The sequence below is a fragment of the Catharus ustulatus genome, chromosome 1 (assembly GCF_009819885.2).
Source record: "Catharus ustulatus isolate bCatUst1 chromosome 1, bCatUst1.pri.v2, whole genome shotgun sequence".
Taxonomy (NCBI): Eukaryota; Metazoa; Chordata; class Aves; order Passeriformes; family Turdidae; genus Catharus; species Catharus ustulatus.
In genome coordinates this window covers 121,307,880-121,320,441 of record NC_046221.1, presented here as the reverse complement: position 1 = coordinate 121,320,441, position 12,562 = coordinate 121,307,880, and the positions used below count along the sequence as shown (strand labels likewise).

The window sequence follows — 12,562 nt, the reverse complement described above, 5'->3', positions numbered from 1 at the left end:
TCTATCCTATTCTATACCCTATCCTATCCTATCCTATCTCCTATCCCCTATCCTATCCTATCCTATCCTATCCTATCCTATCCTATCCTATCCTATCCTATCCTATCCTATCCTATCCTATCCTATCCTATCCTATCCTATCCTATCCTACATCCTACCCTACCCTACCCTACCCTACCCTACCCTACCCTGTTCCTACCCTACCCTATCCTAATCCTATCCTAATCCTGTCCTAATCCCATCCGGATGGTGCAGGAGATTCTTTTCCTGAGCCTCTCCTGTCCTGTCCCGAGCACTGTAAAGGGAGTGGTGCTCCCTAAAGCAGGATGAACACCAACGCTTCTAATTGCCAAGGCCAGGGTTTTCCCTGGGGCATGTCAATTGCTGGCAAATGGGAATAATACGTGGTGTGATTTTGGCTGCACGGCGCTGGGAAATGCACTCGGTGTGGGAACGTCCCAGTTGGCTTCTGAAACAGGTCACGTTTCCTGCTAAGGAGGACACCTTCCTTCCTAAGGTTGATATCACACCAGTGTGTTCAGAGCTTTTTTGTTCAGCTAGCATCACCTTGCTGTGAAAACAAAGTGCTCCACAGCTATTGCTGCAGCATACCTGCCTAAAAGTGTATGTTCCTAAATGTTTTTAAAAGCAGAGCTGAAAGCTGAAGAGCCTGGGATGAAACAGGTCTGTACGATATAGAGGAAGACAGTTGCTTTAATCCTACTAGTAGGGCAGCTTTCACAAAACAAGTCTTTAATAATGTGTTTTTTACCCACATAGAAGAACACTGCCAAAGAACGTGCTGTTTGAAGGTCAACCTCTTCTCTCTTTCAGTCAACATCCCACTCTTGTAACGTGTTGTGTTTCTGGGTTTGCACAACAGAAGACTGGTGCTTGTACCTGAGAAATCATGTTCAGATGCATCAAGAAGTTACTACAGTACCTGAAATTTTTTGTTTTTTTACTTATTGAGAACACATTCTGTATATTTTCTCGACCCAAAAAATATTTTGCTGGTGAAATAGTACTTATTACTGGCTCTGCAAATGGGATTGGAAGGCAGGTTGCCATACAATTGGCTCCTTTGGGAGTAACCTTGGTTCTTTGGGACATTGATGATGAAGGCAATAAAGAAACAAGCAGATTAGCCCAACAAAATGGAGCCAACCGGGTGTTTGTCTACCACTGTGACTGCAGCAATAGGGAGAATGTCTATGAGCAGGCAGACAAGGTAAGATCCGCATTTTTCCTTCTTTTTAGTAGAATATTCTATTGAGTTTATTGCTGTTTTAGAAACCCTACTATTCCCTAGAGGGAAGTAATCATGTAGGGCAATGTCTTTCTCCTTTTGAACAGTTTCTAGATAGAATTTGAACTATGGTTGCAACACAGTAACTGGGTTGAATCACTTCTGTTGAGATTTACAACTTCTATTCTTCATTGTGAGATGGGAATATTTAGAGTATGGTAAAACATGCAACAGAGATTATCTCCATATATTAACCTATTTAGGCTTTCTAACTTCGTTAATATACCAATAAATTATTTTAAAAGAAAAGAACAATCAGCAGATATATCCTTTGCCTATTTCTTTAGGAAACTGTAGTTCTTTTAAGGGTGATTTGGGAAGCAATGTTTTCAGACATCATTAGGATGTGGCTGGTCTCCAGTCAAATTGATGATTCAGCTTTAGTTCCTTTTTGGATCAATACAAGTGGAAAATAAGGTAAAGAAGAGCTCCATTTTCAATTAAACTCTTTTGCTGTGCTGACCTACACTTTGTAAACTGTTACTTTATTATTATATTATTATTGTCAGAGTTCTGATATTGTATGTTGAATTAGCATGATTTATTTTTACTTTTTCTTAAACTACCTGAAAATTCTCCTCAGTGTAACTTCACTTAAAATCCAGTTAGCCATTCTGCAACTTCATCCAAGTGTAAAATTCTCAGTGTATGTGCTTATGTACCTGGGTCTTATGTCACATCTTTAACATTCTATGTCTGAAGGCATGAATCAGAGAAATTAGTTAAATTATTTTATGATATGAATGTTGATAGATTGTTTCAGAATAGACTTATAATGTAACATTAATTTTTCTATGAGTTGTGGGTGGAAAGGTGAGGACATAGGGGGGCTCAGCTCTTTGTTTTGTGGTTGCTGTTTCTAATTTTAACCTAATCAGACGAAGTTTTTCTGGGCAAGGTTATGCAAGTTTGAAATACCTTTTTTCCTCAAGAATTGTTCTTGAGGAAAAGTACTTCTAAAAGGTAAGTTGTGTTCAGGAACTGTAAGTATCTGGAACTGCAGTTCTCATCCTTGCAAATCAGAAAGGGTTTCTTTTCCCATACTCATAAGCAGGATGTGGACCACAGATTACTCACACTATAAAGTTAAAAAAAACGAACATTTTAAAATTATTTTATTTATTTATTTTATTAATTATTGCTCTTACTTTAGCAGAATCTCAAAAGGTTTGTTTTGTGCCCCCAGTAATTTTTGATCTCCAAACACATTAACCAGATCAGCCACAGGACTCCAACCTGTGGAATTTGCTGTGCCCAAATTAGCAAACACTACTCTGAAGTGCACAGACTGACCTGCCAACAGAAACTTAAAGAGCAGCTCAAATTTTAAAATTGCTGTTAAGGTGTCAAATTATTATTAACAACACCAATATGTTCACAGATATTTGCATGTATTGTTCAGCCCTGGAGGAGACAGAAATTTTCTTAGATTAAGAGTCCTTCAACTATGGCTCTCCACTACTCCTGGAAATACCTGCAAATTTTTGATTGGTATATAAAAAGCCTTGACCTTGGACACAGAAGAGAAAGCAATAGCAAGAAATTTAAATGAATTGGTTTTATTTGGTATACTCAGTGCCGAAAAGCATAAGTATTTTCCCATAATGTAAGTTTTGTTTCTAGGAAACAAAAGAGAACATTGGAGTCAGACACCTAAAATATACATAATGTAGAATAATCAGCTTGACTTTTTCTAAATGGAAGCCAAGATTCACACATATTTTTTAGTAGTGAGTAAACAGGATAACCAATGCCATGGTGAATAAAATACTGTTGTTGATGAAGATATGTTGTCATGTTAAGAAAAAGAGGATCATCATGTGGCCTGACTAAAAGAGTGGGGATAAAGTACAGATGTGTTCCTCAAAGAAAGAATTGAGTATTCCTGCCATACTGAACAGTGTCTAGATTTGCATTCATTTATGCAGGTGAAAAGGTGCAAGTATCTGAGCCTACTTGTCAATGAGGAGGCCTAAACCTGACACAGCTGGAGAAATATCAAACAAATCTTCACTGAATGCTAAGGTTTCCTGAGAGAGCCAGATGTTGGGACACGAAATCCACTCACCTGTTTCCAAATTGCCAGGCAGTGGTACATGTGGCATTTTAGCATTTTTATAGCCATAATATAATTTTTGAGACCTCAGATAATCATCCACCTTTAGCAGAGAAATCTGTGAGACTGATTCTTCATATTGTAAGTAAACCTTGGCCATCCACTTTGATATAAATCCAAATCATGGAACAAAATCTTTTGAAAACAGACCCAGATGGAGCTAATGATGATTTTATCTATCTATTTTATGGGATGCCATTGTGCTCAGAGGATTGGTATCCATCCCCCAGTTATCTGAGCTGAATTCTTTTCAGTTCAGTAGAAATTATATAGAAAAGGGGTTGACCAGGCTTGGCAGAGGAATGCAGGTTCTCACAATACCAAAAACAGGGGACTGAAAATGTTCAGATTGCAATTAAAGCGTGTTCACAGTGCACACTAAAGCTTCATAACACTTTACCTTTGGTTTTCAAAAGCCAGAAGTATTCTGGAGTTCAGGGAGCAATTAGACATTTTGGGAGAGGGGCAGGGTGGAGAATCACTGGGATATATTAAAGACAATGATATAGCTATCTTATAAATCTCAAAAGATCCAAAGTTGCAGCATGTTAAAAGTTGAGACTTTGGAGTCCAGATCCTTTTTCGTTGCTTTTCACCATGAGACAAGGCTGGGGGGCTGAGATGGACTTTGGATCTGATGCGGTACAACAGTTGTTGCATACTTATGTTTTCATACATATCAATTATTGCAAATATTACTGAACATTTCATAAATGAAGCACAAGAGGCAAGGATACCTAAAGCTTTCTGATTATATTTTTTTTTTTTTTTAGGTTAGAAAAGAAGTTGGGGATGTGACTATTCTAATCAATAATGCTGGCATACTGATTGGGAAAAAGTTCTGTGATCTTACAGATGAAGATTTTGAAAAGACCTTCAGAATCAACTTCTTTTCTCAAGTCTGGGTAAAGTTTTTGTGAGTTTTTTACTCCTGAGAGAACAAAATGTACAGACAAGTATTTTGGTGTTAAAACCACGGTGGTGGCATCTACCTTAAAAACTCAGCTTGGAATAGGTATGTGAAGGATCTTGATTGAGGGAATATATGTTTTCATGATCATCCTGTAACTGCAGACAGTCTCCCCAGTATGTCTCAGTAATGTTAACACAAACCTGCCTGGGCACTCTGGTAAATCAAAGTTTGTGCAGCTGTATCATGAAACACGCCCTACCTGTAAGAGCTGTGGTTGAAGGGAATGCTGACACGGTGGCATGTGACTTCCCTGCTCATTTTCTTTCCTGGCATCTGATGGCTTTGCCTAAGAGACTTGCAGCATTCAGGGAGACACAACCATGGTTTACTGGCCAACTTAGCAGTGTTACATTTAGACTTGGACTCAATGGTTTTAAAAGTCTCTTCCAGCCTAAATGATTCCATGATTTTATGCTGCACATGTTGGACTTCAGGCTATGCTTTCATTCCTAGTCACCATCTGATTGAAGTACATAGAAAACTAATTTGGTTAGTAAAAATTTGGTTTGTATTGTTTTACCTCTGAAGGAATTTGCAGTTATTTGGGGTCTCAGTAGATTTGGGAGAGCTTTTTTTGTGAGAGAGTGTTGCTATTGCCCCCTCTAGCACTTTTTGTTTATATGCCTGAGTGAACAACCTGTATCGGGGAACAATACAGCTTTGCAAATCCTTTGTTAAAAGGCAGTTCTCAATGGAAAATCATTGCAGATAGAAGTTCTCTAAATATTCCCCAGCCACCACATTCTTCCAAATACTTCAGGAAAACAGACTGGGAGAGGTGTTCCCCCTGACAAGTCTGAAGAAACCCAGGGCAGGAGGACAGTGATGTACTAGGCACTCACATCTGGAGTCTAACAGAATTCCTCAGCTATTGAAAAAAAAATTGCTACTGCTCTTGTCTCTTTTTCTTCTCTCCCCCTTTGTAAAACACTAGCATTCTTCCCAGTAAGTATACAGTGGTGTCCTGGATTGCTGGATTTGCCAGGCAGTTTGGCTTGGAACAAAAAGGGCCCACAGCTGAACTCTCCTTAATGTGTTGACTTCTAGCTCCCTCTTGTGTACCAAAGCTTTGGCGATAGACAAATTGTGAGGAACCAGGAAAGCAGAGAAAATACAATATAAAATATTACTGCTTTTAATAAGATGATTTGAATGCTGTTAGATCTTCAGACAGAGGGCAGTCATTCAAGGAAATGTTGTCTCTCATTTAAAATTGTTACAGAGATAAAATGTCATTTGGGTTTCTTGTGTTTTGAAGACTCAGAAAGCAAGTGAGGATAAAAGGCCCAAAAAGACCCTTGTATCACCTAATTTTGGAATGAAACATTTTTGTTATGCCTGTTTATAAAGGGGATTTTAAAATAAATATATTTGTATTCTTTCAGACTCTCAAGGCCTTTCTTCCAGCCATGGTGGCCTGTAACCGTGGGCACTTGGTTAGCACAGCCAGTGCAGCTGGATTACTAGGACTCTACAGGGTATCAGGTAATGATTGCCAGCTGCCATTACAAATTAGATCGACATATTAATCACTTTTCTTGGGCACCTCAGAAATGCTTGGCTTTAGCAGCTGACAAGAATCTGTGGGTGATGGTGTACTGGAGGGTAATGGTGTCATGTGTCTGAGTGGAGCTCTCTGCAGATTTTGCTGTCTGGTCACAGACTGTCCTTTCTCCACATAAGAGGACAATTCAGCTCATACACCTGCAGTGGGAGGGAGCCCTGCATACAGGTTGTCTAACACTTTCTCATGACAGCTTTTCTGCAGGTGAGTGTTGAAAAACCTGAGATACACAAGGGTTATAACTGGAACTACACATTCACTTGGAATATGGTTTTTCAAGTGCAGAAAGCATTTTGGCAGAATTTTCAATAAAATTACAGTAAATTCACGAACAAAAGCCGCACTGAGTATAAGCCGCATCTCTGGGTGTTGGCAAATATTTCGGTTTTTGTCCATAAATAAGCCGCACCCGAATATAAGCCGCTCTGTCGTTTGCAGCGAGGACCCGCGTGCAATTAGTAACAGAACCGCGGCAGGGCGGGGTTTACTGGCTGAGCTAAGGCTGTGCAGGCTCGGCCCGCTCGGGGCCGGCCGCCGCTGCCACTGGGCTCGGTCACCCCGGGTCGGCGCTGCCCCGCGGTGGCAGGCAGGGATGGAGCTTCCCCCGCTCCTACGGCAGCGGCGGCAGGCAGGGACAGAGCTTTCCCGCGCCCGTGGCGCCGGCAGCGGGCACGGACAAAGCACCCCGCCTCCTCCCCAAGCCGCAGCAATGGCTGCACGGGGCTCCCGTCGGCTCCTGGAGCCGCGGCAATGGCGGTGCGCCCCCCCCCCCCCCCCCCCCCCCCCCCCCCCCCCCGGGCCATGGCAATGGCGGCACAGGGCCCCCGTCCTCCCCGGGCCGCGGCAATGGCGGCGCGCCCCTCCCCCGTCCTCCCCTGGGCTGTGGCAGAGGAGGGAAGAAGAGAACTCTCCCGCCTCTCTCCCCGCCCCCCGTGCTGCCTGCAGGGAGCCAGGGCAACACAGTAACACTGTAACAATCGTGGAATGCCGGCTTTTACTGGCAGGTGCTTGGCTCGGTGCCCTGGCTGGCACGTCTGGGGTTGTAAATGTCAGAAAATTATTCACATATTAGCCGCCCCCGACTATTAGCCGCACTTCCGGGTTTCCACCAAAATTTTTGTCAATTTGCTGCGGCTTGTATTCGTGAAATTACTGTAATTTGAATTAAGTGTGGTTTAAGCTATTAAAAGCTCAGTATTCTCAGCTGTTTCCCTCAGGAGAGCAGTCTGCTAGTCTAGACTATTTCATCAGCCTGGATGTGCTGCCCAGTCTCTCCTCAAGCCTCTCCTATATGCTGATTGTATCTCTGAGGTCACCCTATGATAACTTGAACTTCAGTGTAATAAGGATCTCTTGTCTCTAGTACTGATTGATGGTGTTACTGTGGTGTTTATTTGCCACCTGTTACCTAGGGGTTACCTTATTTGATCATACCAAATATTATCATTATTTGGTATTGGTAATATAAGCCATGTTCAACTTTTAATTGTGAGGCTCATGGGAGTGGGCCTTCCCATTCATGCATTTTTTAATAACCTTTTACACCTCAAGTACGTATTTTTAGGCTGTGTGGTTCCATCTGCAAGTGAACTCCTGAAGAACAGCAAACTACTTCTGATGCCAGTCTTTGGAGTCAGTCTTTTAGCAAAACTGGATCTCATTGTATCTAACAACTTTTTTCACACACACTTGAAAAATTTTTAGGAAATTACATGTAAGGCACTATATTAAATTAGTTTCTAACAACTGGAAAACTAGAATAATTTGTGTGGGAAGCAACCTCTGAAGGTCACTTGCTCCATATCCCCAGATACAAACAGGGCCAGCTTAGGTCAGGTTGCACAGGGTTGTGTGAGGGCAAGTTTTGATTATCTCCAAGGATGGGTTTCCAAACATTCATTAAAAAATAAAAATCAGATGAGTTTCAGTCTTCCCGGACAAACAAAATGGTATTGCAGTTGCAGGGCAAATCAGAGGCGATAGGCTGAAGCAGCCTTTGTAAGTAAGGTGTTTTATTTTAACACTAGCTATAGTTCTTTCTGAAATGTAACCTGTGATATTAAAAGTTGAAGACATTCTGAACTGAAAGAATGCCTGGTTGGTATATAAGTATCTGGAAATTTACAGAAATGCTGAATAAGCTCATTTGCCTAAACCTTTGTGTAGTGCATTGAAAACAAAAAACTCCTCTGAAAAGGATTAATTCTGTCCTTAGGCAACTGTGCATCATTCACGGGAAGAGCCATTTATCCCCAGAGTTAGAATCACCAATATGCTTCAAATACCAATTACAAGACTTAATGATAGAACTAAATAATATTATCTCTTAAATGGTATTACAAAGAATTCAGTTCTGTATACAGCTTTTACTATGGTGCTTTTAAAATTTTGGATATTTCTCTTTTCTTCATTTTCTAGATTATTGTGCAAGTAAGAGTGCAATCATTGGAATGATGGAAGGCATAAATTCAGAACTGTATCATGAAGGAAAACGTGGCATTAAAACAACAATCATTTGTCCTTATTTTATTAGTACTAGGTTAAGCAAAGGCTTCAAAAGCGCGTAAGTAAAGCTTAGATTTGTACTATCTCATGTAAAAAACAATTGCCACTCGCTGGGTATATCATATTCAGTTTTTGGTTGGTTGATTGGATTTTCAATTCAGTATTTTTGCCCTATTGGCACAGACAACTATGTCTTTTGACATAAAGACATGCAAGTCTTGTATACAGTCACTAACAAGAACTGTGGAACAACCTCACAGACAAGGAACAGCTGGGGACACACAGCAGTATTTAAGGGTTAAGGGAACCTTATTTATCAGAACAGTGCTGATGTTCTCTGCCCCAAGTAATTTTGGCAGTGTAATTACAGTTAGGGCTGTCAAGGTACCCATGAGCTGTCCTTATTAACTGTGCCCTGCTGTCTGTACTGGCAGGTACAGCCTGTACTTCTGAATGACAACAGCTGTGGGGATGCTGTCAGGTGGTGGCTCTGTGGCTGCAGTGATGGGAGAGGCTGCAAGCACTGAAAGAGCCATTGCAGGAGTGCAGCACCAGTGAGCTTGGTTTTTCAGTGCTCTGCTTGCATCATTCATCATCATGCAGCGGTGTATGAATGCAGAGCAAAGCCCTTCTGCTGGATGGTGACAAACCTGGTCCTGGTCTATTTGGCTGCCACCTCAGCATTTACAGCAGAAAAGGACTGCTGGAGAGCAATGATGCATACAACAGCACATAGTATGGCTAAACTTGGAAGTTTCCAAAGCTGCAGTCAGTGTGGGCATCAACTTCATTGTGGTCAGCTTACAAAAAAAGTCATTAAATTCACAACATCATCAAAGTGTTTTCAATTTATTTGGATGATAGCAGGAACAAAAAGTTTGGAGATTCCTTTTCAAGACTACTTGAAGGGAAGGTGGGAAATATATAAATTATTTAATGCTGTATATGTGTGTTTATCTTGAAAGTAAAGTTTTATAATTTTATAACCCTTTCTTCTTGTTTTACAGAAGACCCTGTTTGCTTCCTGTTTATGATCCAGAGTATGCAGCCAGCAGGATCGTGGATGCAATTAAAAAGGAAAAATTTTATCTGATCATGCCTCCAGCTATATACTTACTTGGATTCAAAATGTAAGCATGCGACTTGTCTTCTAGTATTACCTTCTTTCCCTTGCCATATGCCTGTAAAATCAGCAGGAAAGTTTAGTTGAAACAGTCCTCTATTTAATATTCCTGCAGTCAATCAAGTTATATGTACCCAATTTTAAAGAAACAACAGGTTTGATTTTTTTAATAATCTAGGTGAATAACATTCCTCTGGCCTCTTCTGCCTTGAAGAAATATTTTAAGCTGAAGTTGGGTACAGAAACTTCAAAAACTTTCCTGAGATGGTACACTGGGAGCAAAGCCTGGTCTAGCACTCTCTGCTTCCAGTCCCTGCCACCACGGCAGGCTGGGCTTTTACAAAATATCTTGGTTCTGTCATTCATTTTCCCAATTTATAACATTGAAGTGCCAAATGTGTTACTGCCAGATGTTAGAAGTACTGAGCACATATAATGTATTTGTCATTTTTTAATTTATGGAGTACCTTTAAAACAAAAAAAAAGCGCTAATTCAATGTTTGTTTCATCAGTTTCCTTCCTAGAAAAGTAACACTACTCTTCGAGTCTTACGTTAAGTTCCCTGAGAGCATGGACGAAGCCTATGGTCAGAAGAAAAAGGATTGAAACAAAAAGCATTCTGAAGACCTCGAGTGCCATTTAATAGAACACTTTCAGTTAAAAAAAAATTTTAAATAATATTTATTCCTTGACAAAAAAATGTACTTCTTTTATGGTATTTTACATTTGTCAGCATGACATTTAACCCTTCACATTTGTCTTTTAAGTCTTTATGTTTGGCAATTTTCTGAGAAACTTTTGAAAAATCACTAAAATTTAAAATTAATTTGGTATTATGTTGAGTGACCAAGCAGCAACTTTGCATGGACTGTACTGCTTTCAGACTGAAATTTCAATGAGGAAATTTTAATGTGGAACGCAATTCTGTTGTAAATCATGGGATAATAAAGACAGGAGGAATCCCTCATGTATTCTTGGAAAATTACAGACAAAATCTCTCCTTATACCTGGAGAGAAGTCACACCCATGTTCTTCAACTGTCTTCAAATGAAATTACAACCTAAAGGTCCTAAAGAACAAAAAAAAAAAAAAAAATCTAAAAAAAAATCCCCAATAGCAGAAGTTGGAGATTATTTACACAAAATATGTGCTGGTACTTATTTGATAAAAATCAATCCTCATGTAAATTTTCAGAAAATGCTAACATGAAACATTCATAATTGGCTTAATTTAAAAACAAATAAATAAACTGCATAGCAGAATAGTGAATCTACAAAGCTAGGTTTTGTAAACCCTAAGGAATTACAGAAAACATTTAACAGTCATATATTGACCACGTTTGCCATCACAATTCAATTGTACTTAACTAAACTCAGACTTACAAGCTCCCAGATACAAATAGTTACAAGAATACACACTGTTGAAATCCCTGTGTTTCCAAAGTATGCATGAATTCAATAAATTCTTTCATGTACCATAGATACTACAGGGAAACTTTTCTCTGAGAGAAGGAAAAAGCTATCTGAAGTTTGGCTCTTCAGAGTCTTGCCCTCTTTGGAAAGCATGATTTCTTGATTTATATTGCTTAAAGCTATCTAGGTGACGAGTAATTAAATATTATTTTCTTCTTATTAATGAGACAGCAAAGTCTAAATTGCTTTCTGAAAACACCAATCATTTTATCAATTGCAAGCAAATATGTTGAGTATTAGGATTCCCTTGTTCTGCATGAATGTTACAATTTGGCTCTAGATCTATGAACATTTTTAAGTATGATTACAGGAGTCAATGCAAATTGAGATGAGATTATGTTTGTGAATATACTGTGGGCCTGAACATCTTAATGCATAATTTCATTGCTGGTGCTGCAGAGCTCAAGAGCAGGGCTCATGAGGTGAGAAAAATATATTTTAAAATTATTTGTGAAACAATTTCCCACTTGAAGTAGTGTGACATGCTAGTAAACATTAATATTTGGTGAACTATCCATCATTTAAATGTTAAAGGTTTCAGGATTAAATATTTGCAGGCAAGGAACTCATTGTAAGGGCTCACTTTTCAGGATGCCTTTCTTGTTTTCAGTTTTTTTAACTGAAGTATATCAACCTTACCACCTACATCTGCAGTTGTAAGTTCACCAACCAGATAGGGAGGACAGAGTAGGTTAACAACAATGTAAAAGGAATAATACCCTATTTTCTAAGCTATATTTCACCTATTCTGCACAGCCACCCTGCAAAACCTTATTCTGTATTGCAACAACCTCAGCCAAGGGCACTTTTGGCTCCATATTCTATTCAGGCTAATCTGCTTGTCTCAAGAAGGAATTTATAAAGCTTATACTTTCTGAGTCTCACAGTGATCTGTTAGATCTTCTTATCAGTCCTAGAAATCAGTAACTCACTCTTTTCTCTGAAAATACTAGGAAAATAGTTTCAGGGTTTGGGGTTGTTTGGTGGTGGTGGTGTTTAGGGGGAAGTAGTTTCTCTTTTTCATATAGAAGTGTGATAGATCCAGTAATACAATTCATAAACTGTAAGCCAAAACCTTCCTATTAAAGTTTAGAAGATGCATTTGAATGGTGTTCCTGTTTCTTTAATAGAAAATTATCTTCGTATTTTGAAATATAGTGTGCCACTTAAGAAGTATCTCAGAGTTATCAACAACTCCTGAATATCATGTCCTGTCTTTCTTTGAGGCTTTCACTTTATTTGTAATTCCTCCATGACAAAAACATTTTTACAGGAGAAATTATGTTACAATGGGAGCTGCAAATGAGACTGGAATACAGTTGATCTTAAATTTTCTCTTTTTTTTCCTCTCTTCTCTTTCTCTGCAAAACTGATGAAGAAAGGCCTGTGTTGCTGCATCATTAGTGAGATAATCTGTGAGTTCAGTTTCTTGCTCTTGTTTCATGCCCATTGAAACAGCATAGCTCTTCAGAGCACATTTTCCATATAAAGGAAATTGCA

At 39.4% G+C, this 12,562-nt stretch overlaps 1 protein-coding gene across 1 annotated transcript; it reads left to right on the top strand.

Annotated features, from left to right (window-relative positions):
- The first annotated feature begins 859 nt into the window (after positions 1-859).
- LOC117003677 (epidermal retinol dehydrogenase 2-like) lies at positions 860-10,209 on the top strand. The gene is made up of 6 exons (XM_033073725.1): positions 860-1,231; positions 4,199-4,330; positions 5,784-5,883; positions 8,381-8,525; positions 9,475-9,597; positions 10,103-10,209. The coding sequence occupies exons 1-6, from the start codon at positions 911-913 to the stop codon at positions 10,194-10,196; spliced, it is 915 nt and encodes a 304-aa protein (XP_032929616.1). The 5' UTR covers positions 860-910; the 3' UTR covers positions 10,197-10,209.
- Positions 10,210-12,562: the final 2,353 nt, after the last annotated feature.